The 23,187-nt window shown below is 39.8% G+C and overlaps 2 protein-coding genes and 1 long non-coding RNA gene across 4 annotated transcripts in view; 2 read left to right on the top strand and 1 right to left on the bottom strand.

Moving 5' to 3' along the window:
* The first annotated feature begins 1,841 nt into the window (after window positions 1-1,841).
* RBM45 (RNA binding motif protein 45) lies at window positions 1,842-14,393 on the top strand. Of its 2 annotated transcripts, none has more exons than XM_033064147.2 (10): window positions 1,842-2,218; window positions 3,470-3,592; window positions 3,718-3,844; window positions 5,482-5,592; window positions 5,894-6,073; window positions 6,959-7,088; window positions 8,003-8,099; window positions 8,464-8,630; window positions 10,302-10,498; window positions 14,060-14,393. In XM_033064147.2, the coding sequence occupies exons 1-9, from the start codon at window positions 1,940-1,942 to the stop codon at window positions 10,492-10,494; spliced, it is 1,407 nt and encodes a 468-aa protein (XP_032920038.1). In that variant the 5' UTR covers window positions 1,842-1,939; the 3' UTR covers window positions 10,495-10,498; window positions 14,060-14,393. The 2 variants fall into 2 exon arrangements, with proteins under 2 accessions (XP_032920038.1, XP_032920039.1); XM_033064148.1 differs by lacking the exon at window positions 14,060-14,393 and adding an exon at window positions 11,308-14,033.
* Window positions 14,394-16,943: 2,550 nt separating this feature from the next.
* On the bottom strand, window positions 16,944-23,122 carry LOC116998485. Its single transcript, XR_004418412.2, has 2 exons — window positions 23,043-23,122; window positions 16,944-16,988 (listed from the first exon to the last, which is right to left on the bottom strand). It is a non-coding gene; the product is annotated as an uncharacterized LOC116998485 (long non-coding RNA).
* OSBPL6 (oxysterol binding protein like 6) overlaps window positions 23,001-23,187 on the top strand; it is a 100,204-nt gene continuing 100,017 nt past the window's right edge. The window contains exon 1 of the mRNA XM_033064140.1: window positions 23,001-23,083. The gene's annotated coding sequence lies outside the window, so the exon portion shown is untranslated. The remainder of the gene's footprint in view (window positions 23,084-23,187) is intronic.

Here is a 23,187-nt window from a genome sequence, read left to right as displayed (position 1 = left end):
TCCTTGGGTACGACATACAGAAATGCCCTAAGATTCCCTAAAAGAATCACAAAGAGAAATGTCAGTGCATTTCTCAGGTGCAGTGTGTTTCTCTGTTCAGAAAGGTGGTGGAACAGCACTCCTCAAAATGCAATTGGAAAAACCACTTGAGAAAATCTTGTCATTTGGGGAGATGCTTTGTTACTCTAAACAGTCTGAAAGAAGGAAGTAGTCCTGTAGAATCCAGGAGGATAAAAGCATAAATGATGTATCATATAAAATGCACAATGTATACTTTGTGTCACATTAATGAGTAAAATAGAAATCCTTTTTGGATCATGGAGAGCTGCAGTTCTTTGCATCATTTAATATACAACTACTTACTACTTCTAAGTTAATATCTTTGTCATTCCAATATCCAGAAGATCCAAATTTAAATTCATACAGTTTTTTAAAATAAGCGTGAGATTGGCATTGAATTCCTGAAGGCTTTGCTCCATTGAAGGGCATTAGGAAAAGGGTTGTCAATAGCCAGTTCCTGGAATCTCTTGACAGAAGTTGAAAAACCATTGTTTCCTTGCAAACCTGCTAAAACCTGTCTCTTTCAGCAGAAGCCTGCTCTTGTACTGAAGACTACTGCAACGCCTGTAATGACATGCTCACATTTCTGTCCTCCAGAGCTGACTCTTCCCATTGTCTAAAGCGAATTAGATATCACTTTGTTTGCTTTCTTTTAAAAACTTGTACTAACGTCTGTAGGATTTGTTCGCTACAATTTTACTGGGAAAAAACCAGTTACTATATGCTGATGACATGTTGAAGGAAATTCCACTATGAGGTGAATGTCATAAAACGTTTCCCAGAAATCACAGGGAAAAAAAAAAGCCACACAATTCTAAAGCACTTTAGTAACCAGTAAAAACCCCAAAACCATAAGACACAGGACTGCATTTGTAATTAATAGCTTTATTCAATTAATATAATTTATATTCAAGTAATATAAACAAAATCAATGAAAGTCACACAGAACACTTTCACTTTTATTGCTCCGCTGTTTTTAAAGACTTTCTCTGTGAAAAGCACAAGAAAAAACAACTCATAGTGTACTAGTAGGGGACGGTATTTAGTCAAGCAAAACAACTGCAGCACACCACGATGCCAGTAGAGGGTAGTGACCAGCAAACAAAATCTAAAAGCTCTCCAGAATCAGAAATTAAAACCTGCCCATTGGCACTATAATGTTCTGGGAAAGCTATAAGCCTTCTAACCTGGTGAGCTGAGTATTGGAAATTGTACCAGTATTTTAATACAGGGAATGTGGATTTTTGTTTGTGTGGAACTGTAGCTCAAATTCATCTGCAGTACTGCAAAATCGACAGTTGTGATAGTAAATCCTTGTAAGGCTATCATACCTCAAAAGAAAACCTTTTTAAAAAAAATTTTAATGTGTGTCCCCTTCAACACTGCACTTTAGTTATCTCACCTCCTAGTTTTGCCTTTGTTTTTGTTTGGATCTGAGCAAGAAAATCCTGCAGCTTGTCCGGTTCTACAGTCAAATAAACCCCAAGGATTTGGTCCTGTCTTGTGCTTTCCATCTTTCCAACAGTGTGGCACTGAGAATATTCCTCAATAGAGATCATGTTACTTTTTTCAACACAACCGGTTTAGATCTATGCAAAAAGTACCAAATGTCATCACGTCCTTCTGCTTGACAACTACATCTGCTTATGTGGAAGGGATGGGGCGAGGATTTCTGCATATTTAATTTGCCTGTGAAAAATAAGAGGAGGAAGGCGCGCCGCCCGACCTCCGTGCGCGCAGGCACGGCGGCGCCGCGGGGCGCGGCGGCGGAAGGGGCGGAGCGGAAGGGAAGGGGCGGGCGCTGGATCCGCGGCGGAAAAGGCTCGGCTGCGTTTCCCTGCCGTGCCCTGTGCAGCCTGCAGTGCTCGACGGCCCCGCCATGGAGGAGAGCAGCGGCATCCGCCTCTCGGCCGAGTGCCTGGACGAGCCGCCCAACAGCCGCGTCTTCGTGGTGCTGGGCAAGGACACAGGCGAGGCGCTGATCCGGGAGCGCTTCTCGCCCTTCGGGGACATCCAGAACATCTGGCTGCTGCGGGACCGGCGCACCAACGAGTCCCGCGGCATCGCCTTCATCAAGTTCGCCCGCAGCTCGCAGGCCTGCCGGGCCATGGAGGAGATGCACGGCCGCAGCCTGGTGCCCGACGGCAAGCCCATCAAGGTGCGGCCGGGGGGCTCGGGGGCCGGGCTGGGCCGAGCGGGGGCAGCGGGCGGGACAGGCCCGGCCCGGCCTGGCGCAGCGGCCGGAGCACCGGCCTTGCGTGACCGCGCTGCCGGGGCCGGCCCGGCCTTCCCGGGCACGTTCACCCGCGGCTCTGTGGCGGGCGGCGTGGCCCGTCCGTACCCCAGAATCCCAGCGGGGGCCTGAGCCGCAGCAGGCCTGCGGGAAATGCCGCAGTGAGGGCCTTTCGTGACAAAGGTTCTTTTGTATATTTTAAGTGTTGTAAGCAAGAGAGTTGCGAATAAATAGAACTGTCTTTGCTAATACGGTTTATATGGTTTTGTAGCTTGTGAACCCTTTTCAAAACTTTTTTTTTTTTTTAAATCTATGAAGTTATTTTGTCAGCTTTCAGCTTCCTGATTTGTTTTCCTATTCACCAAGTACTAAGAAACTATGAATGAGTTTGAAGAGTGAAAGATGCTGTGTGACTCAGGTGACAGTACACCTGAGTCAGTGAAATTTTTTCTGAAGAACTTGCCATCAGAAGCCAAAAGATCTGAGTTGACTCCTAACGCCCTTGCATGGCTATTAGAAAAATAAGAGCTCTGTGAAATCAGTTGCTACTTTCGCATTGCTTTGAAAGTTGCGTCTTTCTTACTTGATTGTTTTGGGTTTGCTTCCTTTTTTGTTTGTTTTTGTTTGTGATTCATTTGGGCTTTTTTCCTTGGTTGTCTTCTGGTGTGCACTTCAGACATGAAATTTATTTCAATAACTAAAAAAGGTTTTAAGAGTAACAGATATGAGAAGTTATGATTCTCTATAGAGCCCAGCTGAGCAGTGAACTGCAGTAGCAGTTCAGGTTTTATTAAGCTGCTGGGCTTTCTTGTTTGCTCGCTTGCTTGTTTGTTTCTACTACAGCTGTGCTAGGTCTGTTACAGTAATGCATTCCTTGCTACCTCATGTGTCACTGGTGGTGTTGACAGTGCTGCTGAATCAGCACTGGTATTTCTTCCTCCTTATCCCCAGTAAGGAACTTCTCTGGCTCCTCTCCCATTTGGGAAACTGTTTGGGATTTATTATGTTTGTAGGCCTTTTACCATAGGTGGTCACAGATGTTCTTTTCTTTCCCTGCTAAGAAGGCCAGCTTATGAGAACAATAAATGCAAAGACAGTCAGAGTATTTCACTTGCTTGTTAAGTGTGTCTTAGACCCTTCTGCCAGTAATTAGCGTCTATGTAATTATTTCCTTAGGTATTTATTGCGCAGTCGAGAGCTTCTGGAAGCCACAGAGATCTTGAAGATGAGGAGCTTACACGAATCTTTGTTATGATACCAAAAACCTACACAGAGGAGGATCTGCGAGAGAAGTTTAAGGTTCTGATTCGCTGTTTGTTGTTATTCTAAAGTGCATTTTTCTAAATGTATTAGAAGGGCTTAGCATGTGGAACTTCTCATGGTTTTCAAATATTGGAAATTAACATATTTTTAAATTGTTCTAGATGTATGGAGACATTGAATATTGCAGCATTATTAAGAACAAGACTACTGGAGAAAGTAAAGGTTTGGGCTATGTCAGGTACCTGAAACCGTCGCAAGCTGCCCAGGCAATTGAAGAGTGTGATCGAAGTAAGAATCTGAGTGAATTCTTTAAGGGTTTTTTTGCAATAAGTGTGTATCATTTAACATACCTTTAATTTTTAGTTTTGTTTGCAGGCAAATTATTCATGCTGCAGAAACATGTTGAGACAAAGTTCTATTGCAAATAAATAATAACACAGTTAACGTTCAGTGACCAAACTGCAAGTAGGATCTGTGAGAAGAGTTTGGAAATGGACACAGGGTTTTCTTCCATGCATTATTGTTGGCCTGTAGTGTAGGCTTCATGCACAGGAAAATATTTTAATTTGTCCTTTCAAACAGACAGTTTTAATCAAACGTATTTGATATAAAACTAATTATTATATAAAATATATTTTTTGATAATAGGGATTCTGTTGTGATTACATTTAAGAACAAATTCATGCTAACTGAAATTGGGGGAAGGGTGCTTGTTTTTGTTTAGTGTCATGATTTACCTGCTGCAGAGTGAAAGTCTTTGTTTGCCTTATTTATTACCAGCCACTTGGTGAGGCACTGGAGCAGGTTTCCCACAGAAGTTGTGGATGTCCAATCCCTGGAAGTGTTCCAGGCCAGTTAGATAGGGCTCTGAGCAACCTGGTGTAGGGGAAGGTGTACGCTGCCCAAGGCAGGGGTTTGGAACTCGGTGATCTGTAAGTTTCCTTCCAACACAAACCATTCTGTGATTCTGTAATTTGTCATTTATGCTCTAGTACCCAAAGTTCATGAATCTGTGTGAGGCTGGTGGAAAGATGTCAGGAGCTGGAAGCACAAGACTTCAGAGGAGCGGCAGAGGGAATTGGGTTTGCTCATCCAGGAGAAGAAAGGTTTCCCAAAAGCCTAACAGCAGTCTTCCAGTCCAACCTCCTGTTCAGTGTTGCTTAATCACAAATATGAAGCAACTTGGGGTGTGGTTGGTTGTTCTAATTTTTTTTATGGCTTTGTTTGGTTCTTTTTTCTTAGTAGTGTGTGTGATGGTTCTGCATTGTATCTATCATAAGTAGTTCTACAAAAATTATATTTGTGCATAGGAATATGAGCCTGGGATTAGTTAGCAGTCAAATTTTATTTCCTTTTTGCTATGAGGTTAAAATGAAATATCAGATAGCTTGAGTGTAATGCCTCTTTCTTTCACAACAGCAAAACCTAGACCTGTGTAAAACATCCATAAACCATTGTTTTAGCACAGAAGTTCAGGAGATGACTTTTGGAGCATCTCAGAATCCTACTGAGTGTCACAGAATGGTTGAAGTTGGAAGGGACCTCTGGAGGTGATCTTGCTCAGCCACTTGGCTCAAGCAGGGTCACCTGGGTACTTGTGGCCCAGGACCATGTCCAGGTGACTTTTGAATATCCCCATGCATGGAGACTCCAGAGCCTTTCTGGGCAGCCTGTGCCAGTGCTCATTCACTCTCATGGCAATTGGCCTCTGTCATGCTTAACTTGTGAGTAGGTGTAATTCAATTTGAAAGCTGTTAACTTTCACAAAATAATTTGGGCAGACTTCGAGAGTTAAAATTTAGTTATTCCAGCACTTACTGGGTTTTCTGAATAATGTGTCTAAATACGGAACTTGGAGAATGTGGACCTGGTCAGATAACAGAGGTCTGCTGAGGTGTTGTTATGTGTGTGGTTGTCTCTTTCAGGCTTCAGGGCCATTTTGGCTGAACCTAAAAATAAGTCATCCGAGTCTTTTGAACATGATTATTACAGTAATAGCATGAGACCAGAACTAAGAGGAAATACGCTTCCGTTTTGTAAGTCACAGCTTTTTACACTAAAAATGATTTGTAGTTTCCAGTATGGTCACTAAGTAATGATGTGGTTTGGAGCAAGGGAAGCTGATGGATGCTTAGGTCAACACATATATAGTAGATTGAATATTGAAGTTAGAAACTAGTCCGGCATTTCATCTCTCTACTTCTATGGCTTGCTTTGCTGTGCTTGGCCAATTATTTTGTGACCTGCACTGGATTACTTTTAAAAGTCGAATGCAGCCTATGCATGAAATGAAGGCGTGCAAGTATGGTGACTCAAATTATTTTGTTGATTCTTCAGGTATGCAGCCAGAATTTTGTAGCTTTGAAAAAGCTGAGACCCGAATTCAAGAACCAGTCTCCAAACGCCTGTTGGTGGTATCTCGGCTGCCCCTTATTCAGGAGCAGCTGTTCGCCCTCTTCGATTTAATTCCATGTCTGGAATATTGTGATGTTCAGAGAGACGCTCATAACAATAGTGGTAAGTAAAAGTACAAAAGATTTTTGTCATTTTTCTCTGAAGGGAATCCCTTGTAATTGTATTTCCATTAATTTGCACTGCAAAATACAGTACACTTGTTGGAAACAAGCAGTGGTTGCTGCTATCCTTGTATGCACCCAAAAATTCAGTTTTGTTTGAACCCCTGTTTACACATAGCCCTTAAGGGCTTATACCTTTTCTTTCAGGTAATAAAAACCCAAGAAGGATGGAAGTCATGATAAGTGGGTTTTGGTCAAATTAATAGTGTGAGGCAGAATAAATAAAGAAGTTTCAGAAATTAATAGACATTAAAGTAAAATGTTCTCTAAACACATCTTTGGAATTTTTCATTCTGAAATATGTGTGTGTAGAAGTTGACATGGGTAAATGGGATTAAATAATTTCAAAATTGATCATGTTTTCTATTGAAAGATTATTTGGTTTCAATCTTGTTTTACTGCTGCTGAGACAAATATGGAAGGGGTCTCTTCTCAAAGAAACTTGAAGTGTAAATGATGCAGAAAGTTACATTTTAACTTTACAGTTCTTGAAATTAGCTGTTGATGGCATTATTGCATTTTTAAATAAAACTATGTATCCTTTTGTTACTAGTTCTGGAGTAATGAGGAAGAGGTGTTTTCACTTTTGTGGTTTTGCTGCCAGTTTTTCAAGCCAGCATAAATACAGCTCATCTGTCACTAGCAAATTTCACTGAAGCTTCCTTCACAAATGAAAGTGATGAAGTAATAATGATGTGTGCTAAAAAGACTTAAGAATTTTGTGTCATCCATGACTGATGTGCAATTTAAATATATTGCTTATGTGAGTGTGGTTTGTTCTGAGGATTTACCTGTTTCCTGCTGACACTGTGTACTGTGCTTGCAGGGTACGCTGTGATTCAGTACAGCACTGCTGCCTCTGCTATATATGCCAAGTACAAACTACATGGGTTTGAGTATCCTCCTGGAAATCGACTGACTGTTGTTTTCCTAGAAGATGGGAATGATAGCTCAGAGTAAGTACAATTTGCAAAGTTGTAAGTTGTGTCCTAGTGAACAAAATATAAAATAAACACATTTTTAACATAAGACGTAATGTCAGTATCATTGTGAGCTTATGCCATACTTGTTGATAGTATTTTCTGAAACTGGTTTGGGGTTTTCTTTTTGGATGGTATAGAATAAACCTTTTGAAACTTGGTAGTCTTCTATAAAGAAAATATTAAAATATGTATTCTTAAAATACTATGGAAAAATCTTGGATTTGGCAATAATCTGTCAATATATCTGGAACATGTAACAAGGCTAGAATGTATTTTTGATGAGGTTTATGAATTAGAACCAGATTTATGTACTTCATCTCTTGGTTGTGTTTGCAGTAGTGCAAGTGATAGTTTTGTGAAGCACGTATCTTGAATAAAAGTTTTGGGTGCTGAGGATCTGATACCAGCCCAGTATATGGAGTATTCTCAGGTGTTTGACCATCTCTGACTTCTTCCTGTGTTTTGAGTGCCCAGTACCAGTTGTTGCACCTTAGGTACTCTCCTGCAGTGAGTGTTTTGCCTTAGTTTCATCCTGAAGGAGTCTGGTTCATGTCAAACCTGTTCTGGGAGATGAAGACAGTAAGGAGGGACAGTGGAAAGATGCATTTCAGAAGCACATGGCTGATCTGAAAACCCAAAGAGTAGTTTTGTGTATCTATAGCTGGGGATGGATGAATGAATGTTGTCAGTGAGTTGCAGCTAGCATGCAGGCTTTCACATCTCTCCATAGGCTGTCATGTCATGTCTTGATTTTTGTTATCTACGTGACATTACGGATTTCTAGAGATACTATGATACGTATTGAAACTTACTTTTTCTTGCTAAATTGAAGATTACTGTAACTTAGATCTTTCTTTAAAGTAGTTTATTATCACTTCTGCTTGCAGCCTTATCAGGAAAATGGCAACACAGCTGGTGACAGCCCAGGTGTCATCAGCCTTGCGCAGTAGCAGCGCGATGGTTCAGCAGTACAGGTCGCCTCCTGTAAGTTCAAATCATGGATGGTGTTGATATTCTTCTGAATTGTTGTAAGAAACTTCACATATGCCAATAAAGAACTGTTGCTCACTTGATTCTGCAAACTGTTCTGTCTGCTGGTAACATACCTCTGGTTGGCTGGTGTATTTTTATTCCCTGAAAAGGTGTCTGACCTTACTTGAATTTACTGTCCAACTTAATCAAATAAGTAAATAAAGTAATGAAGATTAGAACTCACAGGGCCTATTTATGGAACAAAAAATTATTTGTGATGGAACAAGAATGGTAAGGAAGGTAAAATACTTTCTCTACCCCTCCCCCCCACTCCCCCACCAGTTTAATTCTACTTGCATTCTTTCCCTTGTTTCAGCAAACATTTGGAGGAGCTTCTGGCCCACAGTTGCTGCAGCCCCAAACAGATGCCATACTTCCACCACCCAAAAAAAAAGTTCCATCTGACACTCCTGTGAAGGAAAGGCTTTTCATACTTTTTCATCCCCATCCTTTACCTGTAAATGTATTGGAGGATGTGTTCTGGTAAGACTCTCTTTACAAATAAGTGTTCCCTAACAAAAAAGATACAAACTATGAAAAATTGAAAGTAAATATTGAAAATAAAAAAAAAGGACCTGAGAACTCTTTCCAGAAAAGGCAGTGCACAGAGACCAGTAAGTCATAAGTGAACAGTTACTTTTTGAAAGAAGTGTGTAATGGGATTCTATAGCAGGACCCACAGCTGGTCTGTGGGTTAGAGAGGGTTAATAAATGAGTTTTGTTTTGAGAAGTATTTGCTGACTAGGGCTGTTGGCATGGAGACCAAGAAGAGAAGGAGAAAAACAAGATAACTAGAAAAAAAATCCTATAGCTGTGGAAAGTATTTTTAGAAAGGTCCTAGGAGCAATAGGGGTGGAGAACTTTCCACCAATGATTGTTTTGTTGATTAATTATGACCAGTGAAGAAAGTGTAAACTGTGTAGGGTGCACTGTTGTAATAAACAGATATGAGCCTTCTGAAGTATAGTGTGCCTTTTGTGTGTCACACCTTCCTCTCTAGCAATAGGATGTTGAAGCATAGATGCAGTATCATCATTATAGCAGCTTTATTATTAATTAACTTAATCTGAAGTAAAATTTATAGTCTTCTAATGTAGATTTTTAACCAAAAAGTGTAGTACTTCCAGTTGCTGTTTCCTAATTCATTTTTCATTTTCTTTTACATATTTTTGTAAGGCATATAACTATTTTGATTTCCACACTAACCTAGGGGGAACAAGGGTAGGATGTTGTTTTTTTCATGATGCATCCTACTAACTCTGTTTCAACTGTTCTTTCTATCTCCCTGTGTGAAGCAAAGACTTGAGACAATTTTTGCCATCTTTAAAAAAGTCTGTAATTATCAATTCTCCAGTATTTTATATTATTAATTTGTAGTGTACTCTTGAAAAAGTAGACATTTCCCTTTTCTAATAACTTGAATTTGCAATGAATCTTTGGAAAGCCAAAATATTTTAAAAGCACCAGGGGAGGAAAACGTTTTGTGTGAAATTCAAAATTGTACCTATTTGATATAGTGGATTTCTTAATCAGATGCTGGAGGAGGAAAAGGCCATGGACCCGAGTCTTGACACTTCAGTATAACTTCAGTAAGAAACAAACAGACTATTTAAAAAAAATGTTTAAGGATCTGTCTAGGAATCTCCTGAGTTCTTGGGAGTCCCTATTTTTCCCTGAAGCTGTAGTGCTTGTTTTCTGAGTAATTTCAGTGAGACCTTTTCAAAGATGAATCACAACTGAGCAAGTTAATTTAAGTGAGACACAGATTTAGCTTCTAAATTATGTGTTGGCTTGGGTATGTGTGTCTTACTTTTGGTTGGTTTGGATTTTTTCTTGGATTTTTGTGGGATGTTTTGAGTGCCATTTAGTGTTTGGGGACTGTAGTATTGATCAGCTTGCTTTACATATTCTTTTAAATAAGAGAAAAATCACTGATATTTGTGGTTCTATTGTAATATTTCGTAGAAAACATCGGTGAACTTCTGGTGTTCATTTGTACTTCTACCCATAATTCAAGAGACAGGAATATGCAAATTGGGAGCATAGATATAAAAATACTGTTTTTGCAGTTAACAAAAATCATATGTGCTTCAGATTGGAGATGTTGCAGGAAAATCTGTGAATTACCTTTTCTTTTTTTTCCTCCCCTCCCAGTCGTTTTGGACAATTGATAAGTGTTTATCTTGTGACTGGAAAAAATGTGGGCTATGCAAAATTTGCAGACAGAGCAAGTGCCAGCGAGGCCATAACTGCATTGCATGGCAAGATTGTGAATGGTGTGAGGCTGAAAGTGAGGCTGGCAGACTCACCCCCGGAGGAGCCCAACAAGCGCCAGAGAACTTACTGAGCAGGTGAGTACCCCCAGCCAGCCTGAGCTCTTACTTACCCTGAGCTCCAGCCACCTGAAATAGGGGCAGGCAAAGATTTTGAACTTAGATACAAATATACCATGATAAACTCTAAATCTGTTCTTAGCTAGCAAATTGAAATAGTATTTTTGATATATCTGTGTGTATATACACACACATATGGGTGTGTGTATGCTTATATGTACACACATGCACTTCATTTTATAAAAATAAATTTTTATAGTTCTTGAAAGAGAATGAACCTGTTGATAAAAATCAGTCTGGATGTTCATAGAAATATCACTTTTGAACTTGGGAGAATCAGCTGACAATGAAAAGACCATGCAAAAATAAACAGTGAAACAGACAAACTTGTGTGTGTCTCTTTTTCATTACTATCTCGTGCCCTCAGTGGCATTAGCTAAAGATGAAAAGTTGAGCCCTTGAAGGGCAGAGTAGTGAAGGGGTATATAAAAATAGGATAGGGGAACAGGAAAGATTGTCAGGTGAAACCAAAAGTTTTGGATATTTGAGTCATCTGTGTTCTCAGAAATCAGGTATAGCTGAAATATGTGATAGTGGAGAAAAATGTAGCAGAGCCTGTGGTGGAGGAATTGAGGTATGTGTTTGAGATAATTAGTTTGAGAACTTTATTATTTGATGCTTATGGCCTGTGAAAGCTGGCTAACCTAGAGGTGTTTTATATCTTACTGACTTCAGGGACCAAAATTCAATCGTTCTTTTAAAACATTGCTGTCCTTCAAATTGTATTGAATTTCATCACATTTTTAAATTATCTTCTTTTTTTTCAGCATTAGGACTATTGCCAAAGGAGAATATAGTTGGAGGAGAAAAGCCTAAGCCCCATTTTCTACAAAATAACTCTCAAATATTACTATAGCTTCCAGATATTTCCAGTACCATACTGTCTTCCTAGGGGACATGAAGTTTTGATTTAACTAATTCAGAAAATACCATGTGACTGTCTTTGTATCAGTATTTTCCCCTCTAAGCTTCACTCTTTGTACCTTTCTTTGTATAGATGTTCTTTGTGACCCCAGAGTTACAAAGACCAAAAAAAAACTTTGTCCCAAAGTGTTCTTTTTCTCCTTTTCTTCTAAGGACCTCCATGTTGCTCTTTAGATAAGCAGCAGATACTAAACATGGCCTTAGTTTTTATACACACAACTTTTGTTTTAAAAAGTTGGATTTTTGGGATTCTTTTTCTGCATGGAATTATAGCTAAAATTAAATTGAAACCTTTGTTTTTTTTAATCGGCAGCTCTGGTGAATGCAATTTTAAGGAACTTGTACCCATGCTCTTACTTTTGTACAATGTTTTGTTTTTAATGTGACTTTTGCTTTCAGCAATAAAAGCCCAACCTCTGTGTCCCTATAGGAATAACTATGATGTGAAGGGTAATATGATACCAGGTTTGCCTTGTGTACTTTTTACTGGAGAAGTGTAAATAGAAAATTCATTCAAAATTAGAAAAATTATTTATCCCCCCTTTTTTCTAGACACCAGGTTCCTGGTTCCAAGTTTCTTAGCAGGTTGTCTTAGCATCTATGTCTTCTCAGCGTAGACAGACAGAATTACTTGTTCATTTGTCCTTTAGTTTGTTTCTCAAATTCAAATGAAGTGATACTTAAAGGAAAGACTGCCTTTCTAAGGGGGTTGCCCATGTGATTTTCCCACTGCTTGACTTTGCACTGGACTGACTGATAAGCTTTGCAGTAATTTGGAGGCTTATATTTTGCTTTCAATTAAAGTGTTGAATTGTGCATGTGAAGAGAGATGCAATTTTCTCTTCCTCTGAAGCAGTTGTAGGGTTTTTTTTAAGATGTGAGAATACTAACTTTTTAAATTTTGAATTTTAGCTGTAGGAAATAACCTTCCTACCTAAAACTGCTGTGAGTTTTCACTTGAGGAAATAGTTGCCTCTTAATTAAAAAATCCTTTCTAAAGTCCTGTTGCACTACTTGACTTTTGTCTCTAACAAGGTGACTGGATTTCTATACAAGGTTCTCTGATAAAAATTCACTATAAGACCTGTGAATTCTAGAGTCTGTATGAAAATAAATGTCATTCAATGGCATAATTAAGCAAAATATTTAGTTTTAGCAGATTTGAAGTTTTCCCCCAACACCTTCTTATGCAAATAGTCTTTTTAAAAATACAATTTACAGAATTGTTTCTTTAAAAAGGCTTTATGGTAACAGTATGCTATTCATAATGCTTTTGCAATGCAAACTTCTGACCATAAGAACTTTCTGTTACCTTGCAACAAACTTTATCAGGCGAATTTGAATACACATCTATTAATATTCTGAACTAATCCACCGAATGAATTTTACAGGCTCTGGTTCTCCTACAAGTCAATGAAATTCAGTTGTTTATGTGAATAGTTAAAAGTAGCAGAGCAAAGATGCAAATACAGAGCAGTAGAGTTCTCTTCACCACTTTTAAGTTTTTTGGCCTGTGAAGTTATCCCCTTTTATGCTAAGTAAGTGTTAATGGCTGAAATAATCACTTCAAACTATCTTGCTTTAAGTCAGTTTAGGCTTGAGAAGACAACCTCAGTGTCTCCTTCAAGCAGTTGCTAAAAGCAGACCTATCTTAAAAATCTTGCTTTGACCAGTTTGTGCTCTCCACTCAGGGCTTTGTGTTACTTTGAGTATTTTGTTAAAAGCTCACTGCGGTGTCTGATGCCAGTTACTGCACACTGTGTCATTCCAAAATAGAGGAAGGAAAGAATTTGCTATCTGTCAGGAGAATGCATTGTGGCATCCCCACCCTTGGAAACTGTCCCCCCCACCCCCCTCAAACTACTAAACAAGAGACCCACAAGCAAGCAAAACAAAAAACCCAAACTCACCCAAAATGTCTTTCATAAAACTTTCAAAATAGTCCTTAGAAAGCAGAGTTTCTAACTAGCATTGTGTTAGAAATGCCAGACACGGCTACCTGGAGCTGAGTTCTGTGGCTTTTAATACTCACTGCTGATTGACTTCAACCCACAGCAGATGGATTAATTACATTTTTCCCTTGATGAAAAAACTTGGGTGTTTTAAATTATTATTTAGTAACTGACTAAGTTGGAAAAAAACCTATTTTGTCATGAAATAATTGGTTGTTATTGTCTTTCATTATTCTTGTCCAGAAGCAGTCCTGTGTCTCTGGTTTCGTTTGCATTGATTTTTTTTTTTAACTTAAACCTTCGTGATGTTAATATGTATATATTTTAATGAGTCACTTCTCTGCAAGAATGTTTTAAAAAGTAATTGTATCATAGTTGTGATACACATTGAAAAAAAATAGCTGTATTTTGTATCAATAGTATACTGCAGAAAAAATGCTGGCTTTTGCACACAACTCAGGGAAAGAGGCATTTCTTTAAAACTTAGAGAAGCATGCCTAAAACTTTAATATTATTCTTCTTAAGATATTGAAAGCCTTATTTATATGCTGTTGTAATTATTCTATTTTATAATATGCACTTTAAAATAAAAATAAGTATGTTGCTTTTTGATACTATTTTTGTACTTGTGTTTTTTCTACAGAAACTAAGTAATGACATGACCCTCAGCTAGCTGACTGACTGAAAACGTGACTAGACATGGTTCCTGTGGACAGTGACAACTTTTTTCAGTGACAACGTTTTTTTTTTTTTTGTTAATTGTTACTTAGTTGATCTCTCTATGATCCTTTTTCTTTCTGAATATGCAGACCTGCAGTATTGAAAACTATGTAGGCATTAAAAACTGTAAACTGGTGGTTGTTCTTGTAATAGTATATAACCTTGTATTACAGAAATAGCTTTTGTTTTTATCTGAATCCTTCCTATAAGATGGAAATTACAATGATGGAGGAAATAAAGGAGCCAGCATTTTCTGACTTGACTGGTTAATTGATAATTGAGATTCTGTTAAAATAGAAGACATCTCATGATCCAAATGGCACTGAAAAGTGAAGTGCAGCAGCAAATTCAAAGAAAATGAAGTAACTTTAACAACACTATGAGACATGACAGTATTAATCTAGATTTAAGAAAATAGCTGTAATCAAGAAAATAATTCAAAGTACATTCTTAAACATTTTGTTGCTTTGGGGCAAAATGATTCATTATGCTGTTTAGTGAAAGAAATATTTGACTGTCAGACTACCAAAACTTCTTATATTTATGCTTTCTTATCCTGAGGTCTTTTGGCTATAACTGCGGGGAAACTGTAGAGTCTAGGGCTGTAGGTTTGTTTTTGTTAGTTTTGTTGGGGTGGTTTGTTTGTTTTGCTTTTTTTCTTTTCAGAAGCTTTCAATGCATATATTCAAGTATGAGGTGGACAAGTCAAGTTTTCAGCAGGATGAAGATGATTTTGGCACTGATGGAGAGTAAATGAAGATAGTTCAAATAAGTATGTGCACAGATAATTTTCAAATGCCATTACTTTTCAGTGTATTCCTGTATACTACTTGTTGAATTGGAAATACCCTGGTTATTAAAATATGATATACAGATAAAATTGAGAAATTCTAGTTGTATGCACTCTAGAAGAGAAACATGGCCTTGGGTGCTTCCTGCTTCCCAGCATCTCCCATATGGTTCCTTCATCAGTTGGTTCAGAAGTTCAATTTCAAAGTAACAAAACATGTATTAAAAAAAGTATTTCCTTTTTTGTTAAAGAATATTACGATTCAAATGCTCAAATGGGAGCAAGTTGGAGAGTAAAGGTTGCCTGAGAAACGTTTTCCTTCCCTCCATGCCAGTATACCTGTTAAAAAACAGTCCTTGATGGCTCACCAGCAGCTCTTTTCCCCAAGTGCAGTTGTTTCATTCAGCACAAGGAACAGAATTCATTAAAGTCTACGTGGTTAACCAGGCTGTAAAATTCCTGCTTAGTTTGGTGCAGCTGACAGATGAGTGAAAAAACAGACTTATGGTTGAGCCTGGAGAATTGGATCCTGTCTCTGACTCTAACCTGAAGGTTGGTTGTAAGGAGGGTTACTCATTTCTCTTTTGTTCCCCCAGAAAAGTTCCACTTTGGGTTGGTGTGTTGGGTTTTCTGTTTGTTTATTTGGTTGGTTTTGATGGGTTTGTTTTGTTGTTGTTTTTTTTTTTTTTTTTTTTCCCATCCTTCATGGTAAACGTCAAGTAACATTTGTGGATTTTCTGTACTTGGACGGGGGAAATAATTTTGAGTCGCCATAAATCCTAAAACTCCAGAACTGTCAGGCAGCACCTTTATAGCCTTAACTGTACAGTCAATGTGTGCAATGAGTGAAATATTTTCAGAAAGCATCAATCTTGTTCTGTGAACATGGAGAGACACCACACTCATACAGAGGGTCTGACACATGCTGCAAAACCTGTATGGTGTGGTGGATCTGCACAGTACCAGGTGAAATGCTGAGAATCCCTATATGGGCAGCTGAAAAAAGCCCCAACTTGTCATTTGTATGGCAAAATTGGCCTCTTGATGAGTCTCCTGTGCCAAGATCCCCAGTTTAGTGGGGTGGATGCCTGTGTCTTTAGGAGATATGAACATTCCCAGGAGGGTAAACACTCAAAAATTAAATGACTGATGGTGGTGTTTGGCCATCCAAGATGGGAAGGAAGAATCATGTTGGCATGGCCCTAACAATTGCCTGAGAGAGCATTCAACACACACAGAGGGTTGGAAGATACCCTTTACAACTTGAAGTGATGTTACAAGTTAAACAGTGCCATTTTCTAGTTGTTTTTAATCTTGTTTTTATTACTACATGTCTCTGGGAATAGTGCACTCCCTGGGCATGGAAGATCATGCTGTGTATGCAGTCCTGCTTTAGGCTGTGGAACTCCCTTGCCAGCTTGTTGTTCAGTCAGGTCTGCAACTGAACAGAATTGGGCTGCAGCTAGAAAAAAAATCTTTTTCCCACTTTCATTTCTAAGGGTTCAGGACATTGTAGAGTTTGGTTTTCAGGTGTCTCACTTTTAGTCACTGCTGAACCATGCTATCAACCGATTTGCACAGAGTAATTTTTAGTATTGGGGTAAAGGTTTTTAGAGGATACTTGGAATGAAATCATTATTGCTCTCCTTAGAGTTCAGTGTATGTCCTGAAAACATTCATGTTCCGTTCTTTGGCTAAGTAACAGTTCGTGTAAATACACTTTTGATTGGATATGTTATCGTCACTCCCTGTTTAATTGTTACATAGCACTGCTGATAAGTGGCATGCTGCTTTTCTAGATCTTTTCATTGGTAAGTAAAAACTCAGTCTGCTGTGAGAATGAGCATTAGGTTCCTGTGCTGGAAAAAACCTGTGTCACTCATAATTCCCTTTGATGCTGGGGAGTGAATTTACCAAAACTGAGGGTTTTGGTGTGTGGTTTTGCAGTATCTGTGCTTTAATGTTGGCAAGTAGAGTTTAGCATGCTTACCTGTAAGTGACTTAGATTTCATCTGTGTTCATCAGCCGTAGTTTCTGTTGGTGTTGAACAAGACTTTTGTACCTTTGAAAAAGAGATAAGAGATTTCACAAATCACACTAAATTATGTCCGGTAGAAATAATTTTATCCATTTATTAAGTCATAACCACTTGGTCAGCAGAGGAGCCTTCTTTGTGTAACTGCAGGAAGATACTGTTTGTTTTGCCTGAGTGTCTACATGAAGGGATTTCTGATCATGAAGTGAGAAAAGGCCATTCTCAAAAGAGCTGTGCATGCTGAATAAGATCTGTGAGTCAGTGATTGCAGTTCCCCTCATCCTGGGGCTCCTGCGATCTTTCTGTGGTGGCACAAACCTCTACCAGAGAAGCTCATGTGGAGGCAGAGCCCAGGTTTGCAATGCACAGTGCAATTGGATTTTCTTTGCATCCTTCCTCATCCTTCCTGTTCGTGGTCCTTTTTCTGACCCAGGGCACTCTGTCATGTTTTTTCTGCTATGTCTACGGAGAGATCATCTAATGTCTGCAATGCCAGGCACCTCCACTCTTTGAATTACTGCTGCAGTAAGTGAGAGACAGAAGGAACAATCATATGTGACGGGAAAGCTGTTGAAGGTGAATACACTATGTGATTATGTGGACAACTTCAGTTCAGGAAAACATATCATATTCTCACCATACCACTTTCCTGAACTTAAATTGTACTTGTTAAACATCAATTTAAAACTTTATCAAAGGTTCTGATCAAGTTTTTCACAGAATGTCAGACTAGAACTGATGTTACAGTGAATTTTCTCCAAAATAAAATGAATTAATGATAAATTAAATATTGATATAAGATTTTTATGTAATCTACTTTAACACTATACATCTGCCTACTCCCATAGCTTAATTCTTTTATTAGGAATTTTTCTGAAACTCTTCAGACCTTGGCAAGGTGGAGATTCATCCGATACAAAGTGTGGGATATCCAAATCCAATGTAAACATGCAGTATCTAATACACAATATCTGCAGGACTTTATTAAGACTGAAGAGTTAACAGCTGATCAGACCCTAGTCTATATTTAGAGAAAGTGTTTACAAATCCTAAGCTTGGGAATACAGAAGTTTCCCTGGAATTCTTCCAGCTCTTCTGACCAAGTTCTGCCTTTGGAAAGTGCTAGTGAGTAAATTTCTCAGATGCCATTTTAAAATAGCATTTTAACAGGGCAGTGTTAGCAGAGCAGAGTATGTGGACATCAAAACTATTGGAAATGCAAATATATGGTGGAAGTATTTCTAAACTTGAAATTATAAGCAACTTCACAAATAAAATTGCAAGATGGCTGAAAGCTAAGTATTGGAATGCTGGCTATCCTCAGGCTGGGCACACTAAATCCCCTTTCTAATGTGTCTTATAGCTAAGGATAGCACTGGTGAAGTTAAGTTTAATCAGCAAAACAAAATCAAAGGCGATGACATGTGAATGCATCTGCTACATGTTTTCATTTACTGATTTTTTAAATTTTAATGAAGTCCACAAAATTCACTTATGTTCTGAATTCACTTCTTATAATAATGCGGGGGGACATTAAAATGTGCTGCCTTTCTTCTGTATGGTAACATACCAAGTAAGCTACTTAAAATGATGGCTGGAATTTTAGACATGAGCTATCCATAAACTGGTACCACAGTAAGTTTTACCCTTTGCCTGTTTAAAGGCCAAGAATACAATAATAGCCTCAATGTCCATATATAACAGCATTCTTGGAATTTTATCCTGGAGACCCTCTGAAACTCTTTGAAGCTGGGTAATCTCTGTTGCTTTGGAGAAATAAATTATTTAGGTAGTTCTCAGGGAGTGCAGAGGAAACTGTACCACTGTGACCCTTTAAAAGCTATTCTAGAAAAAAAATTCTAGAAAATTTCTATTCTAGAAAAAAAAACCCCTTTAAATACTGGAGCTTGAAAGAAGTGAGTCTAGAATACAAAGTAGAGGGCTGGTAATAGCCAGCAGAGTTATGAGGATTGTAATTACATCACTTCCAACCAGAGATTTTTTTCTCTGTTGCTTAAAAAGTATAGCTCAAAGTGTTTAAACTGCTTTGGTTTTGCAGTCTATATAGTAAAGAGTCTGTGAACTGTGCTGAAAATAAAGGCATGGGACTACTACCCACTGCTGAAATCAAGTATGAAATAAAGTTTGCCTTATCTGTGAGTGGATATAGTTAACTATACCATCAACTATATAGAGTTTATGTGAGATTGAACCACTCCAGCTAATTTACCATGTTTGCCTTCAGAGATTCATGGAGTTCAGACAAACTGCATTTCATGTTTGCTTTTCTGGTTGCTTTCATTTAACAGGGATAGCCTCAATAGAACTGTTGTAAATTGTGATTATCTAAGATGTTTATCTGTAACTTCAGTTTTAAATCATCTCTGGGTGTTTCTGCTTTGCTTTCCAGTTTCTTCAGTGAGAAAACATAATTTTCCTTTTTCCTTCTGGGATGTCCAAAATAGTTTGGATTTTATTTTTTGTGATAATATATGGAAAATATTTTTGGTATATTCTGTGCATATCTTATGTTAGGCTTCTCATGCTATGTAGTGCCCCTGTCTGCACAAAGGATGGTAGAAAAGGGTGCTGAAATGAATAGAACAATGCATATGGACTATCACTACAGAAACTGAAGAGCAAAGTGTTAAGAAGATAAAGAGTTTTTCCAAATTCTCTTCTGGGGAATGGAAGAACACCCAAGTGGAAAGATCAAGAACTAAGAGACAGATTTCACTACCAGGGAAGATGGGGAAAAGCAGGAGTATGCTTTCATATGTAGGGATGTTGCTTGGCTCTGGTTTCTCACACCTAACTGTGCAGGAAGAGAAGAAAAAACCATTTGAATGTGTAAAGGTCCATTTAATCTGATGTCCTGCTCATTCTGCAGTGCTCAGAAACTGATGTCAGGGACAACAGGGCAGATAGAGTGTCCTTTCTTGGGCAACTCTTGACAGGCAGTGGGCAGAGACCTTTTCAGCAGGAACTGCAAAGGCATTTGTACCTACCACTGCATTCATTTGTGTAACTCCAGCTTAAAAACCTCTGTCCCTTCAGTTTCAGAAGCAAGCCCTCTGATTTAATAAGACTGTATGAAAAAGTTTTTCCCAGTTGTTTTAAATCCTGTGTCTCATCTTTTACTGAGTCTTCCCAAAGTCTGTGATAAAAAGCAGCACATGTTCACTTCCTGTCAGCCTCATATGTATCATTGGGGATTTTACAGATCAAAGGACAATCCTTTCTCAGTCTGCTCTTCTGCCAGAATTATCTCCTCATGCAGATGCATACCTCCCATACCTCTGCATATATTTTTTCAGCTGCACACATGCATTTTCTGGTTTCACATTATCATTTGAAGAAACTGGAACTGTACACAGCATTCAAGCACAAAGATATTTATGTAGAGTTGTAATGAGCTTTCCTACTTTGTTTTCTGCTGCTTTTGAAGCAACTTGTAACACTGTTTGTCTTTTGGACTACTGCTGAGTAGCAAACCAATGGTTGCAGAAAACTGCTCACAATGATTCCAAGTAATAAAGGCTAATTTATAGCCCATTATTATGTAAGTTTAGTTAGGGTTATTTTCATTACTGTTTACATTAATTTCTAGTTATTGATACAGACTTTCAGCCACCATCTCATTGCCCTATTGCTCACTGTTGTCAGATCTTTCTACAGCTGTGCTCAGAGTCAGTTTTCATTTGGCCTACCATGAGTAATTTTGTATCATCAGGAAACTGTTATCACACAAGTAATTTTAGGCTATTTAGGTGGAGCAGTGCTCATCTAGAAGCATTCTAAGCAATTCAACCCTAAGGAGGACTCAAAGAGCAAAGTAAATAATGTTGTGTTGGGTGGTCAGTGTCTGTCAAAAAAGGGGGATATTGATTTGGCTACTGGACTCCAGTTCTAATGGCACCTGTGCTTTCTGACTCCTGGATATGATTCCTCTTCATTGCTGTGGCACTCCCCTACTCTGGGGCCCATCCAGTTTCCATCCATTGGAGCCTGCCTTTCTCCTTTCACAGCTTCTGCCTGCTATGAGCCTGCCTCACAAGGTCTCCTCTGCTTAATTTGTTCATCACACACTCTTAAATGCTCTTTGATGCTCTACTTCATGCTTTTTCTTCAAAGCACAATGTTGCAACAGATGCAGTGTTGCAAAAGACAGTGTAAAGCATCCTTTCCCATGGAGGAGAGGTGCTTGGATGTTTCCCTGGACACCTGAATGAATTAACCCATTGAACTCTACATTTCATGGCACCTCCCCCAACGAAGACCACAAGAGGAGTAACAGGATCCAGGGGTGGTGATATCTTTCTACCACAGTGATGTCTCTCTGTCATTCTCTTCCCTCCTGGCTCCCCCCACTTCCTTTTCCCTATTTTTCTCTTTCCCACCCTCCTGTCCCCCACCGTTTACTGGTAAATAACAACCATACTACTGACTTTGGCACATTGCCTTGTTCGCACCTTCACTGGGGGAGAGGCATTGCACTCTGATAATCTGATCTTTAATGTGTTCTATAATATATGTGGCTTTGTACTTAATCTTTCTGTGGATTTTACATGAAAACTTGCTCTGATACCCACCAAAGTCCCGCTTAATGTCTTTCCTGCTCCAGCTCTTGGAAACGGAACACCAAAAAGGAAAAAAAAAGGTGTTACTTAATGAATTTCCTAACTTCATTCAACCACATTGAAAATGAGATTTGCAGGTTCAGCTGAAAGAATGACGTCTTTTTTTCCCAAGAAGTTTATCTGAGAAATTACACAAAAAAATGCTGTGTCAAAGGATCCTTCTATGGAGGTCTCTGTCATAATAGGAAAATGGCTATGGCTTTTGTATACCAACGTGCCCAAAATGATCCTTTGTTGCACAATGATACTGCCAAATCAGGAACTGCTAGTTTGAGCAATAGGGAAAACATAAACCAGCATCATACATCCTGTATTTGCCTAATGAATGGTGTAAGTTCAATAATTTATAGAATGCTGTAAATCTGCTTTTTTCAGAGGTATTTGTCCTTTTCCTCCATTCTCTTACTGAAATTTGCTGGTGGTGACATCTAGTTCTCCAGGGATTTCAATTGATTTTCTTGGACGACAAAATCTATTTCCAATCTTGTTACTGTGAACCAGACAGCAGGGCTGAGGTGGGGGATGTAGACAGTAGGAGTACAGTTTGCTAAGAGAGGCCTCAGAGCCATGTCTGGAGGGCAGGAGGGCCGCCAGCCCTGGGAACAGTGAGCAGAAGGACCAGAGGCGAGGCACTGATCAGGAGATGCGTCTGCCTGGTCTCTGAGGTCCGTGTCTGCTCCACAGCAGGGTGACCTGTTCTACTCCATGGGTTCTCTACACAAGACAGTCCAGCTTCCCCATTCCAAGTCTGTTTAAACTATCAAAGGTGTTATAAAAGCTGTGATGGGGGATCTACAAGGAAGAAAAAAAAAAACCAAATCCCCCTCCCCAAAAAAACAATCTACCGAAACAAAACAGCCTTCAAAAAACTAATACAAATTGAATCAGAGAATCATTTCTACCGCAGCTTTCTGGCGCATGTAATGTGCTTTTTACAACCTCCCATTATCGGCTGACAAAGATCGATCAGCTATGACCACTGCGGGAGGGTGACGGTGCAAGGCTGGGTGTCGTGCTTGTGTCACCAAACCTGGGTGGAGAAAGGCCTTTAGGATGAACTGACAGCCCAGTCCCTCGGCGGCACCCCTTTGTCTGACACCATCCTCCCGCCCCTGGCACGGAGCTCCCTCTCGCTCCAGCACAGCCCCGCTGTCGCCCACGTGCTTTCGCGTTTAATTCCAGACCTGATGTCATGACCGAAGCCCGTTACGCGGTCCCCGCCGCTGCCTTGTTTCTCCGGCACGCCGGCAGCAGCCGGACCCGGGGCTGCGGGCGGGCAGAGAGGTGCGGCGCCGAGCCCCGGTACCGTGCCCAGCCCCGGTACCCTGCCCAGCCCGGCGCCGCCCCGCCGCTCTGCGCAGAGGGCCGCAGCCGCGCTCGGCTGAGCATCCCTGCGCCGCCAGCCCCTCCTGAGCCCGGCCCCGGCACCTGTGCCCTGTACCTGTGCCCGGCCCCGGGGCAGGAGCGGGCCGGCCGCCGCAGGTGGGTACGGCCGGGAGGGCACCTTGGCCGGCGGGCGGGGGCGGGGGGCGGCGCGGCGGGGCTGCGGCTGCTGCTGCCCGCCCCCTCCCTCTCTCCCTTCCCTC

Source organism: Catharus ustulatus, chromosome 7 (genome assembly GCF_009819885.2).
Source record: "Catharus ustulatus isolate bCatUst1 chromosome 7, bCatUst1.pri.v2, whole genome shotgun sequence".
Lineage (NCBI taxonomy): Eukaryota > Metazoa > Chordata > Aves > Passeriformes > Turdidae > Catharus > Catharus ustulatus.
Note: the sequence above shows the minus strand (reverse complement) of the source record. Positions and strands in the feature narration are given on the sequence as shown.